This window comes from Macaca thibetana, chromosome 2, assembly GCF_024542745.1.
Source record: "Macaca thibetana thibetana isolate TM-01 chromosome 2, ASM2454274v1, whole genome shotgun sequence".
Classification (NCBI taxonomy): domain Eukaryota; kingdom Metazoa; phylum Chordata; class Mammalia; order Primates; family Cercopithecidae; genus Macaca; species Macaca thibetana.
This window is the reverse complement of record NC_065579.1, coordinates 184,487,045-184,511,315: the sequence shown is the minus strand read 5'-3', so window position 1 is coordinate 184,511,315 and position 24,271 is coordinate 184,487,045. Positions and strand designations below refer to the sequence as shown.

Genomic DNA, 24,271 nt, shown 5'->3' with positions numbered 1-24,271 from the left:
TATTGAATATGCAGAGAATTATAATTGGGCTAACAAGCCTGATAGCCTGGCCTCTTCCCAATTGTATTAACCTAGTCTAGTATTAGCTGCCTGAACACACACAGAAACAGGCAGAGCTTTTGTTTTTCTGTTTTTCTTTCTATTCTATGTTGGTACCTACCCAATAATCAAAGAATAAAATCCTCTGTCTTCATACAATGTTTGAGAATTGTCAATAACATATCTCCAATCAACTGATAAATATAAAGATTTGCTGTAGCCATCATTATTTCACTAACTTATAATAAAATCATTTCTTATAAAAGATTGGTTGTATGTGTTACATGTTAGATGCTAATTAATTATTATTGCTCCAAACCTTTATAAGGTTTTGGCATGTTTTCTTGAATTCATGCTAAAATTTTTCAAGTGATGAATTTGAGTTTGAAGCAAATTTTTTCTTCAAATGAGCAAGTCAATTTATTGATGCATTGTAATCTTTCCTTTGAGATTGAGACAAACATTATTTTAGCATAATCTAAAAATAACTCATTCAGGTTTGTGTAGTCTTAAAAACAATACACAAAAAACCATAAGTAAATGAAAAAAAAAAGGAAAATAATTTTAAATTGTTTTCACTTAAAATCCACTAACATTTTACCAAGGAATCCCATTAAAAACAAATAGTAGGTAAAGTTAAATAAACCAATTTACGGTTTTAAAGATATAAAGAATTTGTAGTGTATCAGTTGTTTGAAACAGTAGATTCTGTGCTTTACTTTCTCTCTTCGTTTTTTTTTCTCTTTTTCTAGTTACCTCTTATTTTAGAGCATGCAATATACTTGCACACTTTCTCTCCAAATATTTCCAACTCTTCCATTTTCAATATTTAAGTATTCATCTTTATCCAGGATTTTCTAAGTAGAAATGTGAAAACAATCTGGAAATGTATGTACTGAAGACATAAAGCACTACTACAGTGCGTAAGAGATATGCCATAAAGATGTGTGTTGCAAAACTGTTACTAGCAAAAAACCAAAATACAACAAGATGCCCCCAAACCACAAACCTGTTGATAATATGAAATAGTTCCATACTTCATATAAACAACAGAAAAATATGCGACTACTAAAATGAGTAAGTTAGCACTCTGTATTAACCTGGAAAATGTAGGAAAAGCAGACTGCAAATTAATGTGTATAGTAAAATCTTGTTCTGGAAACAAAATGCACACAATTTTTTTTAGGTTTTTATAAAAACTGCAAATTTTATTTTTTAACATTAAGAAATTGCTGGCATTGATTATCTCAGATGCTGACATTGGAAAGGAAGAGGGGATGTTGTTTACTTTAATATATTACCTGTAATTTTTGAGGTATATCAATTTTGTACTTAAACAACTGAGCCGAAACATTACATTCATTAAAGGAATGTAGATGATTGATGAAATTCAATTTTAAAACTTAAGTTTTGATATTAAACATTTCAGTGGGCTTTAAATTTTATGAATTATTGCATCATAAGTAGTAAAAAGATCACAGAACAGCTAATAGTTACACTTTGAATTTTAAGTTACTTTAAAAAAAAACTTCACAATAATATTGTAAGTAGTTGCCTACTTCGCCTATGTCCATTTGAAAACTGTGGAATGAAAGAGTTTGAATGGATCAAGGACTTAATCCAGATTTCTTAAAATAATTTTGCTTTTGCTTAAGATGTTTTTGTCTGGTAAAAAAAATATTATTTTAAAAATAGGATGTTCATTTTAAAATAAACTAGTAGAAGATATGCAAATAGTAAGGCAGTTTTCGTTATTGTGGATGAAAACGAAAATTATCTGTAAGTAGCCTGGTATGTACACAGACTTTCTAAATTTTTTTTAGCTCTAGGCAACTTGCAAGAAGGAAGTGGAAATTAGAAGTTTTCATGTGTAGTTCATAATTACTAGATCTAAAATCTATGTTAAATTTTACTAAAGGTCAGTCCACGAAACTAGAGACTGAGCATTTCCCAATTAGGAGATGGACTACTTCCTCTTTAACATCATTTAGAAAGCCGAAACACATCCCTGTTTTGTCAATCTTCATTTTTACATAGTAAGTCAAAGTAGACTATATCACTTCAAAAGTATTTAGAGGTATCTAATTATGCATTTTGAACAGAAGTTTTCCTTTGAGTAAGGGACTGTCCTGTAGGACTATTCTAATTTTCTTGTTAACTTTACTTCTGCTTTAAACAATGTTTACCACTAGATATAAGCTTACACTTGAACTGATTAATGGAAATGATGCCATTTAAAGTAATACAGTTTTCTATTCTCATGGTTATGTGGTCAACTGAGTACCAAAATAGCTGGAGTTTAATGAATCATATAATTTTTATTTGGCTTTGTAGAGCTGATGCTTGCAATTTAGTGGATGAATCAGTTCCTTAAATCCCAATAGCTTAAGGTAGTATTTTACAGCACAGATTCTAGAGTCAGATACACCCAGAATCAAATCCCAAATTTGCTTCTTTCCAGATTTGTCATCTTCAGCAAGTAATTTGACCTTCCTCAGTCCCAGTTTCCACATCTATGAGGCAAGGACAACAAAACTTAACTCTCACAATTGTCATTATTAAGTGGTAGATGTGTGGAAAGTCAGTCTCTGGCATTTAGCAAGCACTCAAATAATGGAAGTGGCCTGCTTTTCTAGTTATTCAAATATCATGGAGTTATAATCTGATTATTAATAGTATTAAGTATATTTAAACTATATATAGTTTTAATTGATTATTAAATACAATTTAGAGTTAAGAAGAACTTAAAGAAGTTATAAATTCCATTAAAGGAATATGATGACTTGAAATGTTTGGAATGTGTAGTACATGGCTCCTGTCTGCTCTTACTTTTTCTTACTCAAGGATCTTAACCATAACAGTAATGAAATGTAACAATTGTCATTTTCTTTCTTAGGCTGTTGATCATGTAATCACAAATGTACTCTTTAGACTTTAATAGCAATAACATCTCTGCTTTCTTACTAGTTAGAGAATCTGTCTAACATCTAATATGTTTGTTCTCTTCTTGTGCAACCTTTCCTTGGCACCAGCGGCTGCTTCAAAGAATAAAGTTAAAGGTGAGCTCCTGTTTATTGTGCATGACTCATCCTCATTCATTTTTCTGCTCAGTCTTCTAAGTTCTCTTAAATGATAGAACCAGTTCTGTTGGTGATAATGCTATTTCAGTGTATAGATATTATTCATAAATTCCTACAAATACAAATATCAGTTATTTCAGTTATCCAGTTTCTGAGACATGTTTGCATGGTTGTTTGTGAGTTTGTTTTCTTGTTTCACTTCCCACTTTATTCCTAAGTATTTCAAAGTGGAATAAAGTGCTTTTTCTGCACTAATATTTTGCATGTGGACCTTAGTTTCCTTGATAAAATTGAGAATTGGATAAAATACAGCATAAAATAAAACTGATGGAAAGTCTCAAAATTGAGTATGCTTTTATAGAATTAGGTGAAAATAAAATTTAATCTTCTAAAAACTGAATATTATAAGCTATCGATTTCTATTTATGATTTTTTTTTTCATTTTTAGTTGCATTAAGTTTGACTTTGCTAGAAACCTAAAAATGTATTTTCATGATAAAGGATGCACATGTCCAATGCTGAACATAAAGAAAAAGGCTTTTGGCTCCATATGTCCTAGTTTTTATGAGTCTGAAAAATTCAAATCTATGTATGATACTGTATCATAGACCTATCATTTATGTATTTCAATTTCATTCTGTTTAGAGCAGTCTACATACTTAAAAATCTTTTTTGCTTTTGCTTCTTAAATAGCAAAAAAGCATTTTTTTTCTCTTTTGGTTCCGGGTTCTAGTTTTACAGCTAGTTTTAATACTATGGCATATGCTATCTTTGAAGTGTTAACTGCTCCCTATTTATAAGGTCAAGCCTTTATTATGCAAGTAATATTGTCATAGCAATGTATTTGCTTATAGAATACAAAATATGTAAAGGAGGAGATGGCAAATTTATTGTCACCTTTCTTATAGCTTACCTAGCCTTGTTTCCTGTTCTAGTAAATGTAGTGGAAAATCAGCCAATCCTTGCCACGGCAATTTTCTGTCTTGCTGTGAACAAAATAAATATATTCACAGCAATTCAGAAATTATTTGATAATGAATACATATCTATAAATGTATAAGCACAATATGTTTATATAATAAAAGGATTAGAAGTGTAGTTTTAGGAATGAGGAATTAAAAACTCTACACATTGTATCAGCTCTAGGGTACAGCATATGAGTGTAAAGGGAACCAGGGGAGATGCATATCAGCACTGGAAGTGTCAGAGACCACTTTACGTAGGAGGCGGAGCTTGAAATGGCTCTTGAAGGATGGATAGGCTGTACACAGAAAAAAAGTAGTATATTTTAAAAAAGAATTAGAAAGGCTAACTAAAGGTCTGCAAACAGGAATGAATACAGTCTAGTGTAGCGAGAAAATCTTTTGAATGAAACCTTGTACTTTTATAAGAAAGTGGAGAAAAATGAATTTGAAGATGATGCAATAGACAATGGAGTGATTATGAGTCATTACAGTATATGATCACATAAAACCTCTAGTAATCAATTACTCTCCAAAACAATGGAAAATAATTTGAATTATAATATGCAGGCTGCTAAGTATTAAATATGGAAAAGCCACTTCATCATTGGAGGATCATGGTCATAAATTATATTACAGGTATCTCTCAAGTCATTTCAGGACTCAAGCTGGCTAGAATTTTATAATGCAGGCGTATTTCTGTATCCAATTTAGTACCTTCCACACTTCCATACCTAGTGTTCCACACTTAGCCATTTTATTTGACTCTCTTCTTTCTACTTGTATACTAGCCTGCAGTGGCCTTGGCCCATAGTTTTCCCCATGCTTGTATTTTTGCATCTACAAGGCAAGCAATGACACTTTCAAAAATTAATTATGCCTCAAGTGGGAACTGAAATTTTATTTCTAACCATTGCTGAAGAAAGATGTATATATTATGTAGAGATGATAGAAAGAATTACTCAGTGATTTTTTGGTCCAATTTCTATATGAAGGCAAATGGTCTTCAAATAGAAAAGAAAATGTGGATAAGAGGAAAATAAAACCCAAGATAATATAAGAGCAGATGGTTGGCCGGGCGCGGTGGCTCAAGCCTGTAATCCCAGCACTTTGGGAGGCCGAGACGGGCGGATCACGAGGTCAGGAGATCGAGACCATCCTGGCTAACACGGTGAAACCCCGTCTCTACTAAAAAATACAAAAAACTAGCCGGGCGCGGTTGTGGGCACCTGTAGTCCCAGCTACTCGAGAGGCTGAGGCAGGTGAATGGCGTGAACCCGGGAGGCGGAGCTTGCAGTGAGCCGAGATCCGGCCACTGCGCTCCAGCCTGGGCGACAGAGCAAGACTCCGTCTCAAAAAAAAAAAAAAAAAAAAAAAAAAAAAAAAAAAAAAGAGCAGATGGTTGCTTCAGAACAGTTCATTTCTCCTGGCCCAGAAAAAGTGCTTACCAGGGAACTGGGAGAAATTTTAAAGAGGATTATATCTCATTTATCTATCCTTATGGAATCATGCAAATGTGGAAAGTTTCTGGAATACTGGAGAGAGGAATGTGTTCTGATTTTTTGTAAGGAGTAATGATTTCATTTCCAGTAACCATAGACTGGTCAATTTTACATCTATTTCCCAGTAAGATTGTTAAACACTCTTAAAACAACAGTTTGTGGGTATTTAGGTTAAAACAGAGTTCATTGAGAATCAATCATTATTAGTAATAGCATAGGAAATTACCCCTTCTTTTTTTAAAAGTGAATTACTGAACCAGTATAGGAGGGCAGTAGCATAAACATGTCTGAATTTTATCAAATAATGTAGCAACTAGCTCTTTATTTATTTCTGTAGAAACTGTTATTCTGAAGATCACTGATTATTCTCCAATGGCCAAATCCAATGGTGGTTTCTCAATCCTCATATTGCTATTTTTTTTCTCCTGATGAACATATATTATTTCTTTTGATTTCACATTTCCTTTGGTTTCAGTGGCACTGTACATACTTCATTTTTTAAAACTTCTCTTTGCCTCTTTCTCTCTCCATTTATATCTTGTTCTGAAATATAGATTTTATTCAGGTTGTCTTTGATTCGTGAAAAGATCAACTATTGTAGTTCAGCTTTCCACACTGCCTTTGAGAGATAAACTTCACTTCTTACAAAATAAAGAATGGGGCCATTTTCAAGATAATTGTGTACCTGCCACCAACCACTCTCGCTATTATTGTCTGTCCAGAGGAACATACATGACCCAGTCGAGTTGCTTCTCAGAAAACTTAGAACTGGGAAAGGGGTAGAGAGAGAGGGAAAAGTCAAGGAGCTCAGACAAAGAAGCAGAGATGGTTGATCAGCTCTGTTACTCTTCACGCGTACATGTTGTATGTGGATTTAATCAAATGAATTAAGCTTGAGAAATGCCACGAGAAGGAAGGAGGACTATATGAAGAGCGAGAGATTGAGGGAGTACTGGTGCACACGCCTCTTGTTCTAGCATATTGCGAAGAGTCTATTTTATCTTTACGCTTTGGATCTATGACACAGGTGTCTTTTAATAAAAAATTCTTGATAGGTTTCTCGTGCTTAGAATCAAAAGAGAAATAATATAAATGTTTTCTTCCTAAGGGTTTTTTCATTGATTTTGTTATACTTTTCTGAACTTGATTTTACTACTAAGCTTTTGTCTGATATTTTCATCACCCTGCTGAATATTTTCACTTTAATATTAGAAACTGATATCCTTATTTATTTACTTATTTTATAACTAAGAACCCTCTGGGATTGCTATATCTTCTCATGACACCAATATTAGTCCAGTTTTCTAGGTTTAAAAGATTTGAAAATATTTAACTTCTCTTTCTTAATGGCCCTCACATCCAATCAATTATCAACTTGTCCTGATTTTATCCCTATAGTGTCTTTTGCATGGATCCTTATTCTTTGAATCTCTCATTCCTGGTCGGGTGCAGTGGCTCATGCCTGTAATCCTAGCACTTTGGGAGGCCAAGGTGGGTGAATCACTCGAGGTCAGAAATTCGATATCAGCCTGGCCAACATGGTGAAACCCCATTTCTACTAAAAATACAAAAATTAGGCAGGTGTGTTGACAAGCCCCTGTAATCCCAGCTACTCAGGAGGCTGAAGCAGGAGAATCTCTTGACCCAGGGAGGCAGAGCCTGTAGTGAGCTGAGATTCCGCCACTGCACTCCAGCCTGGGTAACAGAGGGAGACTCTGTCTAAAAATAATAATAATAATAATGATAATAAAACAAAAAAGCTCATTTCTCAGAGCTTGCCTGAAATAGTTTCTAATTTGTCTCCTGATTCAATTCTCAACATGCTGCATTTGATATACAAATCTATCCTACATTTGTGTATCATGCTGAATTTTAACAAGACCCTCAATGCTTTGCCACTTAGAGGAGAAAGGTACTTTAAAGTAGTCTTAAAATTTATTTGTATAAAATAATTTTATTTCACTCTGTTATGCATTTATAAAAATAGGCTAAATATATCTTAATGATTGTTCCAAAATGTTACAATATTTTAAATAGCTTTAACCCAGAAAAAAATATTTTTAGTCTTTAATCCTGATTTGGGGGCTTTATTTTTATTCAAAAGTTGGCAACTATAGTTTTATGCTATTTCTAGAATGCCAGCTTTTAGATACTATTTTCAAAGTGAATGTCTTAAATCTCAACAATCATGTAATCATTATTCAGTGCTCAAATAAAAATTAACATAATTATTCTGACTTTGCTTAAGAATTAAGATAATGCAGAGCCCTTAGCTATCTAAATTGAGATATATATGGTTCAAAGGAGAATCAGTATTTCAATTTGCTAGGTTTATTAAGTAATAGTCATACATAATATTATCACATAAATGATTTATTCATGTGAGAATATTATAAATCTGCTATAAAGCCAAAATATGACATTTGGAATCCCAGGCTACCCATCATACGATAATTTTTGGAGGTGAATTGAAAGGCATGTAAGAGGTTGAAGTTGAGACATTGCTTCAAACTATTTTGCGATTTTATCTTAAGTCAAATGCCTATATTTTGATTTGTATCATATAGTATTTCTTATATATTAAGACTTACATTTTGTAGTCAGACAGGAATAGGTTCAATCTTGGTTTTGTAACTCGCTAGATTTGAGCAACTGGACAAATTTTCATTAAAGTTCACACAACATTCCGTTGTTGTGACAATTTTATCGGATAAAGCACAAAAAAAAAAAAAAGGATTGACATAGGGAATGGCACAATGGCACACAGTGAGCACTTAGTAAATTGTACCTATTATTGTTATTACTATCACAATTTAAATTATATCTGTGGGAAAAATGAACAAACACAAAAACATGTAGTCCAAGGTAAGTCCCAAAACTAAACCTTTTCTACAAGTTTCACTGTATTTCCTCTTCATAATGGCATTCACATGTTTATATTCACTATAAGACTAAAATAAACACAGATAGTATAAGATATGGTTTTCTTTCTTCCAGGTATATGTTTTTCTTTGTTCACCTTTAATATTAAAAAACAAAGTGCATAAATGATATTATTAAATAATTCCAACCGAAAGTGAAACAAAAAATTTGAGAAAATTATGACAAAGAGAGGCTTATATAATACTTAAAATGTAAAAATATCCCACTTTTATTATCAGTGAAGAAATTGAGTAATGAGGCCATAATATCATTTATTTTGAAAAGACGGCTTCACTCCTTTTTTTAAAGCTATTTTTAGATTTTAATTTTAAAAGTGGGATGGGTGTGATGGCTCATGCCTGTAATCCCAGCAGTTTTGGAGGCTGAGGCGGGGGGATCAACTGAGGTCATCAGTTCAAGACCGGGCTGGCCAACATGGTGAAAACCCATCTCTACTGAAAATACAAAAAAAAAAAAAAAAAAATTGCTGGGCATGGCATGCACCTTTAGTCCCAGCTACTCCAGAGGCTAAGGCAGGAGAATCGCTTGAACCTGGGAGGCGGAGTTTGCAGTGAGGCAAAATCGCACAATTGCACTCCAGCCTGGGTGACAGAGGGACTCTGTCTAAAAAAAAAAAAAAAAAAAAAAAGTGTAAGAAACTATTTAAATTATTGCATAACAGCTACACAATCTTCATCAAAAATAACAAATCAGGAGATAATTATTTAAGTTTATGCTTATTCTGCACAAGACTGATCTAAGGAAATATGTGTCGGGCATTAGACATATAGAAGGGAATTTAAAAGCATATTGTATTTCTGTAACACATATTTCACTTAGGGATTCAGGTGGAGGACCCTGAGCTAGTACCTTTAGGAAGATTGCCTTCTAAATCTACTTTCTAGTTCATCTCATTTCTCTAAGAAAATTGCTGAAGACATTGCTACGTACCATAGTGCAATAATGTTTATTAAGATATATTACTGCAGCTTTTTTCTAACTTTAAAAAAGTAAATAACAATGATAATTATAACAGCCAATCTTTCTTAAATGTTACCATGTGTGAGGCATTGTGCTAAGCACTCATAGGTGTTTTCTCTTTCAATCCATCCAAAACCCTCTGAGATAGGTACTATTATTCTCCTCATTTTCAAAATGTGGAAAATGAAGCAGACTTAAGAAATGTAAGTTCACAAAATGAGTAAGAGGCAGGGCAAAAATTCTAAGCCAGGCATACTACCTCCAGAATTCAAGCTTTTAATCTATTAAATCCTCTAAAGAGATCAGATTAATCAATATTACAACTTACCTGAATCTCATTCATTTAAAGGCTTTACATAGATACCACCCACCCAGATAGGAGTAGGGTTGGGAGTAGGGATAATGTAGCCTGATGAGTAGCCAGCTGAAGCAAATACACTGGACCAGCTTAGTCATGTCCACTGGCCAGAAGAATATTCTCCAGGTAAATCTGGCATTTCTCATTCTTTTAAAACTCTCCTTCTTCTAGGTCTGTCATTCACTTACCTTATGTTAACCTCACTTACTCCCTCTTGGGAACGTGAGAAGGTAATTAGTTTGTCAATAAGATGAGTAAGGTTCTAGAAAAGCTTCAGGCACAGCTAATGTGAAGCGCTGAACTCAGAAGAAACAAACAGGGGTAAGGAGTGTGCTCATAAAAATTTTATTGTAAGATGACCCAGTGGGTCAAAATATAAGTAATTTTAGTTGTTTCTAATGTGCAGCTTCATTCAATGTGCTTTCTGTTTTTTATTTCTCACTGTATAGGGATATTGACATGCATTTGCTCTATGGGGTATCTCATTACTTTCTGTTATATAACTGTCCCCTTTTATGGTGCAAAGTACAAACTAGTCTGGGTCACAAAGGAAAGACAGCGTTATATATTCCACTTGCAAGTCTAAAATAATATTATTTCCAATTGATTTAATGGAGGTGCATTTTCTCCATCTCTCTTTTTTTCTTGAAATGCAAAAATAGGTTTGAGCTTCACTGTGCACATGTGGATAAATATAACTTATTTGTCATGAAAACAAGGCTCAATTTTGTATAGCAATTAGAAATTAGTTTAAGCATTGCTACTTTAAGTTTGTATCCTCATTTCTACCATAAATAAATCATTATAATACTTTTTTTATTCTGTCTAAACACATCTCATCTGAAAGGCAAGATCTTCTGGGACTCAATTCATTCAGTTGGTTCATGTCATTCTATTATGCTAATAAAATTGGTATTTGCTTATTCCACAGCTGCTGTGTGGGAGTTTAGAAAGTCTGTAATTAAATTCCCAAGATTTGTGGCTTCTTACAGGTTTTGAAACAGAAAAAAGTCTGTAATAAGGAGAAACACAATGATCAATGTGTAGCAGTTAGTGGGGCATTTTTCTAATAATGCTACAAGACTAAAAGTTAAGTTACACTAAAAATAAATGTAATTTATTATATTTCACATTTGATGGAATTATGGTTATATATTTTAATGGAAAAAAATTAACTTATCCTGATATATAATGGTTATCACTCTCAAAGTGTACAATTACAAGCTTTGGGGAAAGTTAGCAGAATTCCTGGGTTCTAGTGTCTGTTCAATTATTGATTTGATCTTCAATCAAGCATCACTCTTTGGCAGACACTAAGACCCTGCTGCTTTGCTCATGGTCAGGAAATTCAATGCACAAATAGGAGAAGTCACATAATATCCTATATAATTCCTAAGATATATTTCCAAATGAGAACACATGGCACTCTCAATGCGGGGGAGACTGTACACGAATCCTGCCTTACCCACAGCATGGTCTATTTTGGAGGTACACAAACATTTACATGTAGCACTATGATAAGATACAATGGAGATTTTATATATATGTTATTTGACACCTACACACACACATGCATATATATAATATATATAGCACATATAATATATATACATATATAACATACATATAATATATAACACACACATATATATAATAATTCATTCATTTATTTATCCAAAATTTCCAGGCACTCCTGGAAATTTATCAGTTTAAGAAAAAAAGTTGCATACTGTCGTATATTACAATGTAGTAGCCATTATGAAGAGTAAAGTGGAAGAATGACATAGGAATACTTAGGCAGAGTAGAGAAGAGAGTGGTTCTAATTTTGAGTTGGTAGACCAGGAAAAGTGAACATTTGAACAGAAAATGGATGGTGAGGGAGCAAGCCATATCAATGGAAACAATCCAAGAAGAGGAAACAGCAAAGACAAAGGCCTTAAGGCAGTAAGTGGCCTAACATACTTAAGGGATATTCAACAGCCCTGTAAGAATAGAAAAGCATGAGCCTGGCACAACATGTTAGAGAAAGGGTCATAGAGGGAAGGAGACACAGGTCATGTAAGGATTTTTGATATCCTTCAAGTGAAGTAGAGAGCCATGGGAAGTTTGAGCAGAAGAGAAATGTGCACTTAGTCTTAACAGGATCAATTTGGTTGCTCTGGTGAAAAAAGACTGCAATGAGAGTTTTTTTGGATGCTTTTCCAAGAATCCAGGGGAAAAAAATGAGTATAATAGGATGAGAATCATAGCACTGGAGGTAAAGTTATGTCTAGTAGAATTTGCTGACTGGAAATAGGACATGATAGAGAGGATGGACTGTAGATATTTTGTTTGTTTTTTGTGTTTGGTTTTACTTGAAACTGGAAGGACAAAGTTACATTTACAAGATCGAAAAGACTGGAGGAACACAACAAAATAATGAGAGCTCAGTTTTCATCGTGGAAATTGAAGAGACCTATTAGACATTCATGTGAAGATGGTAACAGTGGGGTTAATAAATGTGAAATTTAGAAGAAAGTTCTACACTTTAGATAAACTACCTGGAAATCATGTGGATGGTCAATAAAAACATGAGACTGAATGAGCTCATCAAATGCATGAGTGTAGCTAGAGAAGAAAGCAAAAATGTTAGGACTTGAGGTCTCACATACTCCAACCTTAAAGAGATCAATCAGATGGTGACAGTCAGAGAAAAAGAAGAAAATAAAAAAAAAATAAAATAAAACGGAAGAAAATGTATTTAAAAAGGAAGTGGTGTTCAACTGGGGCAAATGCTCTTGATAAGTCGAGATAGATACAAATGGATTTAGCAATGTGGAAACAAGCAATGGTAACCTTGGTAATTGCCAATTACTATATGATATAGAAATTAATCATATAATCACCAGAAGAAATGTAAATTTGCTATTGTGAAACAATGGTACAATAAGATTCAACTACAGGGAAATTCACCTTAGTGAAAGAAGGCTAGGAAGATTTCTTGGAGAAAATGATGGTCAGAGAAAAGCTGAATAACTCGTGAGAATTAACTGGGCAACAAACAGAGGGAAGAACTGCCCAAGTCAAGGAAATGTCAGCAGGGGACTAAAAGACAGCCAATAGAGTTTCTGGAGAACATCAAAGGGAACCAGGGTTAAAATTAGAGAGGATAGATAGGCAGCCCATGCAGTGCCTTGAAAGTTACAGGGTTTTCTTTTTTCTGTTTTATTTTTTTAAATTATTATTTTTTGCTGTTTTTTGTTTTGTTCTTATTCTAAAAACAATGGGAAGCCAATAAGTGGTTTTAAAAGGGAAAAGAGGTAGTGATAGGGGTGGTGGAATATTCTTACATTCATGCTTTGAAAAAGATCACTGACTGCTCGTGAAAAGACAACTTAGTTGAGACTACTATAGATGACAAAGAGAAAAGGTGAATTGCCTGGAAATTTACAATAGTCCAGGGAAAAATGATGGTAGATTGGCCCAGAGTGGTCAGTGGTAATGTCAGAGAGAAATTGGCAGATTCACAAGAATAGAAATTCCTTTCAAGAATACAGTTGAAACAGGTAGCAGTCAGAAAAAATTAACTGAACTTGAATTAAGTAGCTGCCCTTAAATATTTATAAATTATTTAAAACATTTTGTTATTCTTCATTTCTCTTCATTGTCATTAATACTGGAGACCAACAAGCAGACAGTCCTGACCTTGTCCTCATGTTAGGGTTAACAGGAAAATACATTTATGGTGTACTGTGTAAGACAAGTGAAAGCAAAGGGAAAACTACAAATTTTATTACTGGAATAATATAAGAAGATAAGATCTTCTTTATCTAAAGTAGTTCTTGTCTATATTATGGATTCTCTTAATTGAAAATTTCATACATATAAACAATTTAGGTGGGAGGAAACTGTATATTAAAAATAGCTTTTCAAGAATGACATGCCAAAGCTCATGTCAAAACGGCACACCTGAATTGTATATTCTAGTTGTTTCTATTCTGAACAGGGCAGATGAAAAGTTACTTGTGCATTTGATTCTTGACTATAGTGCAATACAAGGTTATTTTAATGACATCCAAGCAGCAACAATGTATCTGGCCTAAACTTTGAAAGAGTTATTAATTTAACTCACTCTTTTTTTTTTTTTTTTTTTGAGACGGAGTCTTGCTTTGTCACCCAGGCTGGAGTGCAATGGTGCGATCTCAGCTCACTGCAACCTCCATCTCCCTGGTTCACGCCATTCTCCTGCCTCAGCCTCCCAAGTAGCTGGGTCTGCAGGTGCCCGCTACCACGCACGGCTAAGTTTTTTGTATTTTTAGGAGAGACAGGGTTTCACCCTGTTAGCCAGGATGGTCTCGATCTCCTGACCTCATGATCCGCCCAACTCAGCCTCCCAAAGTGCTGGGATTACAGGCGTGAGCCACTGCGCCTGGCCTAATTTAACTCACTCTTTATGTGTTTTCCCATATTGGCCAAGCAAAAACTACCGGTAGGACAGGATTTCAAAATGTTCCCATGTAATCTGTTTTCTCTAAGATGGGATAATCATCTGATGGGCACTGAGTCCACTTAATAAGCATGCTGTTTAGAGACAAGGCAGAATGCTATTTGGCCTGAACAATCACCAAATAGTTCATGAAGTCATTACCTTCCACCTCAGCCAGAAGTTATCTTGGGAAAGACAGTCACATCTCTTGGCTGCTTCCCCAGAGTCTGAGAATCCCAATGATATACATTCACAATGGCATAGGACTGTGATAGCATATTCAAATGGAAACTAGGAAATGGAGAGCAAATATCTGTGTATATTAGATACAGCTTCCCTTAGAAATAGAGATAGATGCTCCTATGTAATCTGATGTTTGATTTATTGAAGACCTGAATTCTGATTGTCAGCAAATAAAACATCACTTTTCATGCATGAAATATTTTTTCCTTATTAAACTGAGGGATTAATTTAGATTTGGGTAAAATATAGCTTAGATGAAAGATAGGTTTTCAAACTCTTTACAAGCCTTTTGGGAAGTGTTAACAAATGCTTTGGGATTTTTCACACTCAAATGTTATTTAATGCATCTGGCACAACAGGTGGCATGGCCATAAGGTCATTTCAGCATGATAATTTGACTTCATATTTATTAGAGCAAAATATGTGCTTAATGAGTGTTTCTTTTGTCAGTATTTCAATCATCATAACTCACCATATCTCTCTTTCTTTTTCTGCCTTTTTTTATTTTTAAATAGAACAGACAGGTTAAGGGAATGCAAGTTTCAAAAAGTCCTAGTCATTTTCAGGAGATTCTTAAAACAAACAACCCACAGCATAGTAAGGGATAGAGATATACTAAAAGGCATTTCTTATCATCTTTATTTGTACTATTTTAAAATGTAGCAACTAGAACTGCATTTAGTGACACAACAACTCATTCACATTTAATTATTCATCTATTCATTACCCAAATATTTGTTGAGTTTATGTGTAAGGCCCTAGTCAAAAGTAGTTGTAATATGTATTTTATATTTTAAAATCAATTCCAAAACTTAACAGATATATCGATCTCAATGATTTAAAATAAAGTATATATATCACCAAACATGAATATATGTTTAAAAATTAATTTTAAAAGACTGCATATGATTTTGGCAAAAAATTACCCCAGGAAAATAAACATCACCATTTTGCCTTACATTATGACATTTATCGTTGGCTTCCTAAAACATAATGGAAAGGAAGTTTGCATCATCAGTTTGTATATTCTATTATTAACTTTAACTTACACTGATTTCCGTACCCAAGTAAGTTTTGACAGAATAGAGTCATGCTACTTTGTTGTTCAAAAGTTCTCTGTAGCCTTAAAGGTAACTGTCATCTTGTAAGTAATGTTTCAAAGTAGATTAGAGTCTGAACATTAAGTTTTAGAGGTGAATTATATTATCTTTATAACTTATAAAACTGATAGAGATGAATACATTTAGATACATTCTATGTTGTTAAAGTTTAAACAAATTCATCAGGATCTGTTTTCTTTTAAAATTATATAACTGTCTTAGCTCCATCGATCATTCATGAAAATATAAATAAGAAATTCAGAATTAACCCTGCATAATTAGAGAGGAGGAAAAAGTAACTTAAGGGGAATAATAATGTTGCTGAGAAATGAATAAGATGACAATACCATGATTAAAAATTCATATAAAATGAAAGTTGCATAAATTATAAGGAACACAATGTGAAAGGATGTTCTTATTTTGAAAGATAATAAAAACTATTTTAGTTTTAAATATCAAAGCATTTATAGTTACAGGTGAGGAAGCACTGAAAATAGATAAAATTTAAATAATCATCTAAATATCAGAAAATATATCAGCTATCTCATGTAACATAAGCTATTGTTGGTAACTTTAAAAACAACAAAAGCATGTCAAGAAATTAACAATTTTAAATGTGAATTCTTATCATCAAAGCCTGTGACAGTGATGCCTAAGTCTGCATTCAAAACAATTACTTTTTTTCCCAGCTATTTAAAGTAATATGCAAAGTGCAAACGGGAGATGAAAGATTTAATTCTTATTCTTGCAACTGGATTCAGCTTAATCAGTTTTACCTTAGAGAGAGATCTGTTATGAGTAACAGTATGACATGTTAAAAGTAGCCACATGCAATTAATGTCAGGGTGAAACAACTGAAATCACAGAAGGAAATGAATGACGGAGCCATTCTCGTTCGAATCCAGTTGGAATGCATGATCAAGTGGGTCACATTTTGTTTTCTAAGGAATTTGGTAAACAAGTCTGTGTCTTTTTGATATCTGCACACAGAGTGTACTATTGCTACTCCTTTGATCTTACAGAATGTTACAGTCTTCCACAGGTAAACCGATTGTGTGCCCTATCTGTATGCTTTATTCCAGTGAGCCCTGTAATAGCACTGGGTGCAGTAGCTTCAGTAACAAAGATAATGAACTCTTCCCGGCACTGTGGAGGTCAAATGATTCATACTTGTCAATACTAATTCCAAAGAGTTGCTTATGTGACCACTATTTCAATCTAACTTATCATTCTTTAGGTTTGTTGTTTGGAAGGCCTTAATTTTTGCTCTATGTTGGTATTTATCATTATTATTTCCACCGTCTGTTTTGTTTATTCTCCCTCTTTTTTGCTTCTTTTTTTCTTTTCTTGCAACTATAAAGAATATAAGCCATAATCATTCTCTCTCTCTATTTTTTTATCTATGCAGTTTACCACTAGATCCTGCAGGTTTTAAAATTACATAAGAATTCACATTGATATTTAAGAGTTTCAAATCCCTAAACATCAGCTGGCTGCCTTCAATGAAGTGCTCTTTTTCTGCGTGAGGAATCTGCCCACACAACTTACCTTGATGTACTTGGAGTCAGTTTCTTCTGACTCACTGTAGCAGCTCTGTAGCTTTCCGACTGTGATGAATTCTCACATCTGATATTAATTTATATGCTCACTCTTAAGTCGTATTATCTTCATTTAGATCTTGGTTCTATACTCACCTGATCTAGCAGCTTTATCCAGAATAGTCCAAATAAGCACAGGTAATTCTAGTTCAGGACAAGAATTCTCCTCCTTTCTCCAAATGAACAGACACTTTTACGTTTCCAAGTGCCACTGAAACATCAATTTACTGAGATACATAGTAGCAGTTAACATAATTAAATTGAATCACACAATGAGATTTGTTCACGTCTAAAGGAATTAGAACTACAGGCAAAGAAGAGGTTAAAATTCTTCAACCATTTTACCGAAGCATCTGAGATGTTTAGATATCATCTTCTATTTCAGCATAAGGAGATCTAATTTCAGCCAATAGCTGCCCTGTTTATATTTTGGAAACTTCTCCAAATAATTGGAAAGTGCATTAGTGCAAAGTCACTTACTCCTGTCTTTGATGATTTATTTTCCCTCAGGAGAAAAACAAAATAGAGTGACTAGTTATTTAGTTGCCAAATAAAAAGTTGTCTCGGCCTGGCTCATGCCTGTAATCCCAGCACTTTGAGGGGCCGAGGCAGGCAGATCATGAGGTCAGGAGTTCCAGACCATCCTGGCCAACATGGTGAAACCCCGTCTCTACTAAAAATACAAAAATTAGCCGGGCATGGTGGTGCACGCCTGTAATCCCAGCTACTCAAGAAGCTGAGGCAGGAGAATCACTTGAACCCGGGAGGCAGAGGTTGCAGTGAGCCGAGATCGTGCCATTGCACTCCAGCCTGGGTGACAGGCAAGACTGTCTCAAAAAAAAGTTGTTTCACTTATGGAAAATTCCATATCTGCTCCACTACCACCTATATTATTCAAACTGAGATTTAAAAATCAATGTACTTGTTACTCCACTCATTTGAGTTATGTATTCTCCTCTTTCATTCACTTAAAAAATAAAATTGAAACTTATTTATTTTCCTTAAAAAAATCATTCTATACTACACAGACACTATTGGAAAATAATATTTCGTAAATCAGTTGAATTATAAGGAATCATGCAGTGAGTTCCTAAACCCCAAACATTTCTTTTTTATAGTTTTTGCTTCCTTAGAAGTTCTAGACGGATATAAGTTACTTGTTTGTCCAGTAACTCGACTGCTTATTATGTGTTTCGCACTGCTGTAGCAGCTAGATTTGAAAATAAAGAACGTTTCCTAGCAGTACCTAACACTTACGATCACATTATAGAATACAAAAGCACACGCTGACTTTTTCAGGAGTTTTAAAGTAAGTACACTGTTATTTTATTTTCCTCGTTAGAGGCTTAGACATTGGTCAGAAGTAGCATTGTGACAGTCATCTAGTGGTCCCTATGCCAGGTTATAGGCATTGGCCTGAGAGGTATTCTTTTACATTCAGTGGATGCATTCACCAGATGAAGCATGTTATAGATGTTGTACATACATATCTTTCTACATATGTTAACCTTCCCTGAGACCTTGTGTGGGAAAGCCATTATGAAGACATATTCTAAATGGGTCACTCACTGTCGTGATCTGGGTGTCTCTATCTCTCCATTACGACTCTCTATTATCCACAAGTACACGATAGACCCTTAGGATCATAAGTTAGATTGGTATTTTTTAAAATTAACTATCAGTGGCTTACATTATAAATGAGATACAAATTGCTCTTTCATTAATACTATTTGATAGAGTAGTTATTTCAAAGCAAAAATTAGAAAATAATTGGAGAAATCATAAAATAGAATTTTGCAAAATAGATACTTTGAAGCTATGTTGGCAATTACAGCATGTCTGAAATCTTCTATCTAAAATGTTTATTTTCCACATTAAAGTATATTTAACTGTTAATATGATCTTAGCATTTCAGTTGGCAATCCTTTGACATTCCTCATATCCAAAGACAAAAGCCATCTCCAGGACGTAAATAAACCTTTCCCATGGAGCTTCTTGGAGCTCTTCTCAAGTTCCTATCCAGCACCATCATTCTACAATTTGTTTTCTTTAAAAGGAAATATATTTCAACTGAGATTTTTCCTCTTTGACTGCACGTTATATACGTACTTCACTGACTTAGTTCTTTCTACTAGGTGATCACATTTTCCTCTTTCTGAGTCTACTGATTTCTGCAATTTATGGACTGAGCATCTCTCACTACTCTCTGGGTGGTTTATGTAAATAACAATAATAAAAGGCCCCGAAGCTGCATCCCCATTCCCAGTGGTTTCCCACTGACCTCTTTTCAGCTTGAAAAGGTTCTATCTATTGCTGATTTTTTTCTTCCTTCCCACTGGCAATTTTCAGCCTACTGTGCTGCTTCATCTCATTTCTTGACTCTTTCTTGACTTAAGAATTAATTATTGAAATGTATCAGATGCACTCTGAAAATGTCAGTGTATTTGGTTGGATTTACTAAAAAGCACAGCTTTTCAGCCAACATGACATTGGAGCTGAATTTCAAGTAGCGCCTTTCTCCACACATCCTTTTCACAGGCAACACAAACACATAATGCAGATGATCTATACCATCTCTGAAAAGGTTTGTGCTGCATACGGACATTTGTCTCTATCACTTTAAAGCAGAATGTTTACCTTTGCATTTTACTGCCTTTTTTCTCCCATTGAAACTTTAACAAACACTTTGTATAGAACTACAAGAGACTCACAGAAGCTGTCCATCTATCCTCCTGCCTCCTAACCGGCCTGGGGCTAATTTAATCTGTCCAATTCAGACAGTTATTGATCCAAGTAAAAAAAAAGAATTCACAACCTCCCTTGTATTGGGTAGAATATTCTACAAACCTGTTCTCACAAATCCAGACACAGGAATTCATACACTGAATACAGCAAAGAGGCAGCTTTCAAGTGAAAGCAATTGAAACACAAAGGTTAAAATCACCTGAAAAGAGATTCTAAAGTATTTATTAAAACATCTCAGGTATAGTTTCAGGAAGAAAAGAGATGTTTTAAGTCATAAGACACATTTTTAAAAGATATTTAAATAAATATATATTTACATAGTTAATATTTCATCCATGTTAAATTGTAAAATAATTATTAGGCAAGTTCTACTTCAGGTACTTCTGTTTCAATGGTGTATACAAATAACAAAAGAGACGAAATCCCTAGCCTCATAGAACATATACTTCAGTGGGGGGAGATAAACAACAATAGCGAGATGAGTAGACATTTCTAGTCATGTTTAAAGGTGATCAGTACTGTGAAGAAAACACAAGGAAGGGCTCTGAGACATGCCTAGAGGTAGGGCAACTGCTATTTAAACTGGACCAATGGAACTCATGGAGAGTACAGTAATGGTTACCAGAGGCTAGGAAGGGTAGTGGGGGATTTAGGGGATGGGAGAAGGAATGGCTAATGGGTACAAATAAATAGTTACAAAGAATGAATAAGATCAAATGTTTGATAGCACAAAGGGGTAACTAAATTCAATAATAATGTAATTGTACATTTTTAAATAATCAAGAGTATACTTGGATTGTTTGTAACAGTGTGGATAAATGCTTGAAGTGAAGGATGTCTCATTTACTCTGATGTAATTATTACACATCGCATGCCTGCGTCAAAATATCTCATATACCCCATAAATGTATACATCTGCCATGTACCCACAAAAAATAACAATAAAAAAAGTAAAGATAAAAAATAAATAAATAAGTAAATGGGATACTCGGGGTAAGGTCTTCATGAGAAGATGATGTGTGGACAAAATGAAGGTGGGAGGGAGCAGCCACGAGGCTACTGGGGATGAGCACTATGAGTTAAGTATAAGACCAGAGCAAGGACCCCGAGGCAGGAGTATACTTGCCATGCTTAAGGAGCAAGGGGTCTGGTATGGGTGAAGAAGATGGAGGCCAGGATCAAAAGGAAGTCAGAAGGAGAGAAGAGTAGATGAAATAGACGGGGTAACAGGACCTGGTTGCACGGGGCCAAGTAGGCCAGCTCATGGACTCAGCTTTTACTCTGAGTGCAATGGCAAAGCATTGGAAGGACAGCAGAAGAATGGCATGCTCTGCCTTATGAATTTCAATGGAAATTATGGTCGCTGTATTGGTGAGGGTTCAAGATGTTATTGTAATACTATAGGGAAGAGATAATGGTGGCTTTTATTATGTGCTAGCATGGAGTTGGTGAGAATAAATTGCATTTAATTTAAAATTATAGCCAGGGGAATTTTCTGGAAGTTTGGAGGCAGAATGCAGAGAAAGGAAAGAGTCAAGGGTGTCTCTAAGGTTTTGGCTGATTGTTAAAAGCCCAAGCAATTTCTACCTCAGTGGCTTTTGATGTTATTACTGGATTGCCATAAAATAATTGTGCATAATGAGGTTCCAGTTGCTCTTTGGGGAAGTTTTAAATTGAAGTTGTTAAAAATAAAAAATCTCCAGGCTTTTAGAAAGTACTAGTGGCCAGGCGCAGTGGTTCACACCTGTAATCCCAGCACTTTGGGAGGCTGAGGCGGGCGAATCGCAAGGTCAGGAGATCAAGACTATCCAGGAGATCAAGGTCAGAAGATCAAGACCGGTGAAACCCCGCCTCTACTAAAAATACAAAGAAATTAGCTGGGCATAGTGGCAGGCGCCTGTAGTCCCAGCTACTCGGGAGGCTGAGGCAGGAGAATGGCATGAACCCGGGAGGCAGAGCTTGCAGTGAGCCGAAATCACACCACTGCACTCGAGCCTGGGCAACACAGCCAGACTCCGTCTCAAAACAAACAAACAAACAAACAAACAAAAAAGTACTAGTAATCATTCAACATTTTAATTTTGTTGGATAATTGTATTTTTCTGACTATGTATCTTCTTTTATTTCTTAGTTGACCATAAGTATTATTGATCTTTTCATTGTGTTGGAGTGGGGAAGGTTAAAGTTGGGGGTAGGCTTTGATTCTGACACAACAAATAAATGGATCATGGAGAAAATAAGAAAAAATATAGGCAAAGAGAGATTAACAAGGAAGGAGTCTCAGAAAGAAAATACTCAACATGATTCAGAAGTAAGATATAACTTTATATAAAGAATGTTATGTGGGCTGGGTGTGGTGACTCACGCCTGTAATCCCAACACTTTGGGAGGTGAAGGTGGGAAGATCACTTGAAGCCAGGAGTTCAAGACCGGCCTATGCAACATAGTGATACCCCATCTCTACAAAAAAGTAAAACTTATTCAGGCATAGTGGTGCATGCCTGTAGTCCCAGCTACTCAGAAGGCTGAGGTGGCAGGATGGCTTGAGCTGTTGAATGAAATTATGAAGTTAGATCTTACTTCTGAATCGTGTTGAATATTTTCTTTCTGAGATTCCTTCCGTGTTAATCTCTCTTTTGCCTATTTTTTAAAATTATTTTCTCCATGTTCCATTTATTTGTTGTGTCAGAATCGAAGCCTACCTCCAACTTTAGCCTTCCCCACTCCAACACAATGAAAAGATCGACAACACTTATGGTCAAATAGGAAATAAAAGAAGATACATAGAAAAAAATACCATTATCCAACAAAATAAAAAGGTTGAATGATTTCTAGTACTTTTTGAAAGCACGGACATTTTTTATTTTTTATTTTAACAACTTCAATTTAAAACTTCCTCAAAGAGCAACTGGAACCTCATTATGAACAATTATTTTATGGCAATCCAGTAATAACATCAAAGGCCACTGAGGTAGAAATTGCTTGGGCTTCTAACAAGTATTGCAGCTATACAAGATTCCTTCTTGCTTATTTCTGATTTCTGGAAACATAGCTGTTGATCATTAGCATTGTTATTTAATTACATAAATAGAACTGATGAATGTATATTTGGAAAAGCCCTGTGTGTTGCTCTCCACCTACTCATTGAAAACAAAGGCTTTAGAAGGAAAAAAAAAGGAGAATTTGTACTGTAACATCAATATTCTAAGCAGAAAAACAAGTGTACCATATAACTGCATTTTTCTAAATTCAACGAAATGGTATTTTTTGCCATCATTTGGTATGTGCCTGCCCTCCTCCGTTTCTTTTTCTCTTTCTCTTTCATTGTCAGTATTTTCCTCATCTCTCTCATGCCTGTGGCACCATCCTGCAGCTCCTGAATAAAAGTCTCTTTCTCTACACTTAATGTCTCATGTCTGCTTTAGAGTCTTATCCCAGTCCTAAGATCTTCTGAGGAAAAAATTCTCAGGAATCCCTCTGAACCATCTAGAGCTTGCATTGTCTTCCTGTGACTCAGGGGGTAACTCTCCCCACACCCCCCTTCCAATTTCTCTTCTACTCATTGATTTTTCTTCATGTTGTCAGAGACAGATGTGTTTTATCTTCTCACCTCCATCATGTCTTTTCAAATCTTTTGTTAAGTCCAAGTTTGTTCTCTTAGGGCTGAGGCTTTTAAAATCAAAAAGCCAGGGAAGACTTTGTTTTCCTCTAATTTTTGAATTTACATTTTTCCTGATGTCAGGATACTGAATAACCTGACTTCTGCCTGATTCTGGAAGGTAAAACAGGATGAAGAGAAGACCAAAGCAGATCTGGAAATATAAGAAAAATATCTAATAATATTTCAAAAATATTACAATGACTACTAGAAATACTACAAATAACATCCTATAATCGCTTGACTCTTACATTGCTTGTTTACCAATTGATCAATACCAAGGAATTTCACTTACATTTTGGAGAATTATGTATCCTGTTTTCAATGTTTTCTGTTACTCATGCATTCTTCATCTATGAAGCTTCCATCTTACGAGATGGAAATTAAATAATTTCTTAAAATTAAAAATTAATTTCTTTTATGATCACCTATGAATAAATAGTTAACACTTTACTTAAACACAGATCTTCATATTATGTGACAAACAATTTTCTCCTTAACACTTCCTTGAATGTTTGTATATTAATGGAAATAAATTGTCTGCCCTCCAATTAGAAGGAAAGGGTAAATAAGATACTTGTAGTACATGATGAGAGATTATTAGGATACAGGAGAAA

At 34.6% G+C, this 24,271-nt stretch overlaps 1 protein-coding gene across 3 annotated transcripts in view; it reads left to right on the top strand.

Moving 5' to 3' along the window:
• The window catches only part of CADM2 (cell adhesion molecule 2), a 1,083,199-nt gene that overhangs the window by 755,312 nt on the left and 303,616 nt on the right, over window positions 1-24,271 (top strand). For 2 of the 3 annotated variants that reach the window (XM_050782111.1, XM_050782109.1), the window contains exon 2: window positions 3,072-3,098. The exons of the other annotated variant lie outside the window; for it this stretch is intronic. In XM_050782111.1, the coding sequence (XP_050638068.1) occupies window positions 3,072-3,098 (27 nt within the window). The remainder of the gene's footprint in view (window positions 1-3,071; window positions 3,099-24,271) is intronic. 3 annotated transcript variants of the gene reach the window in all.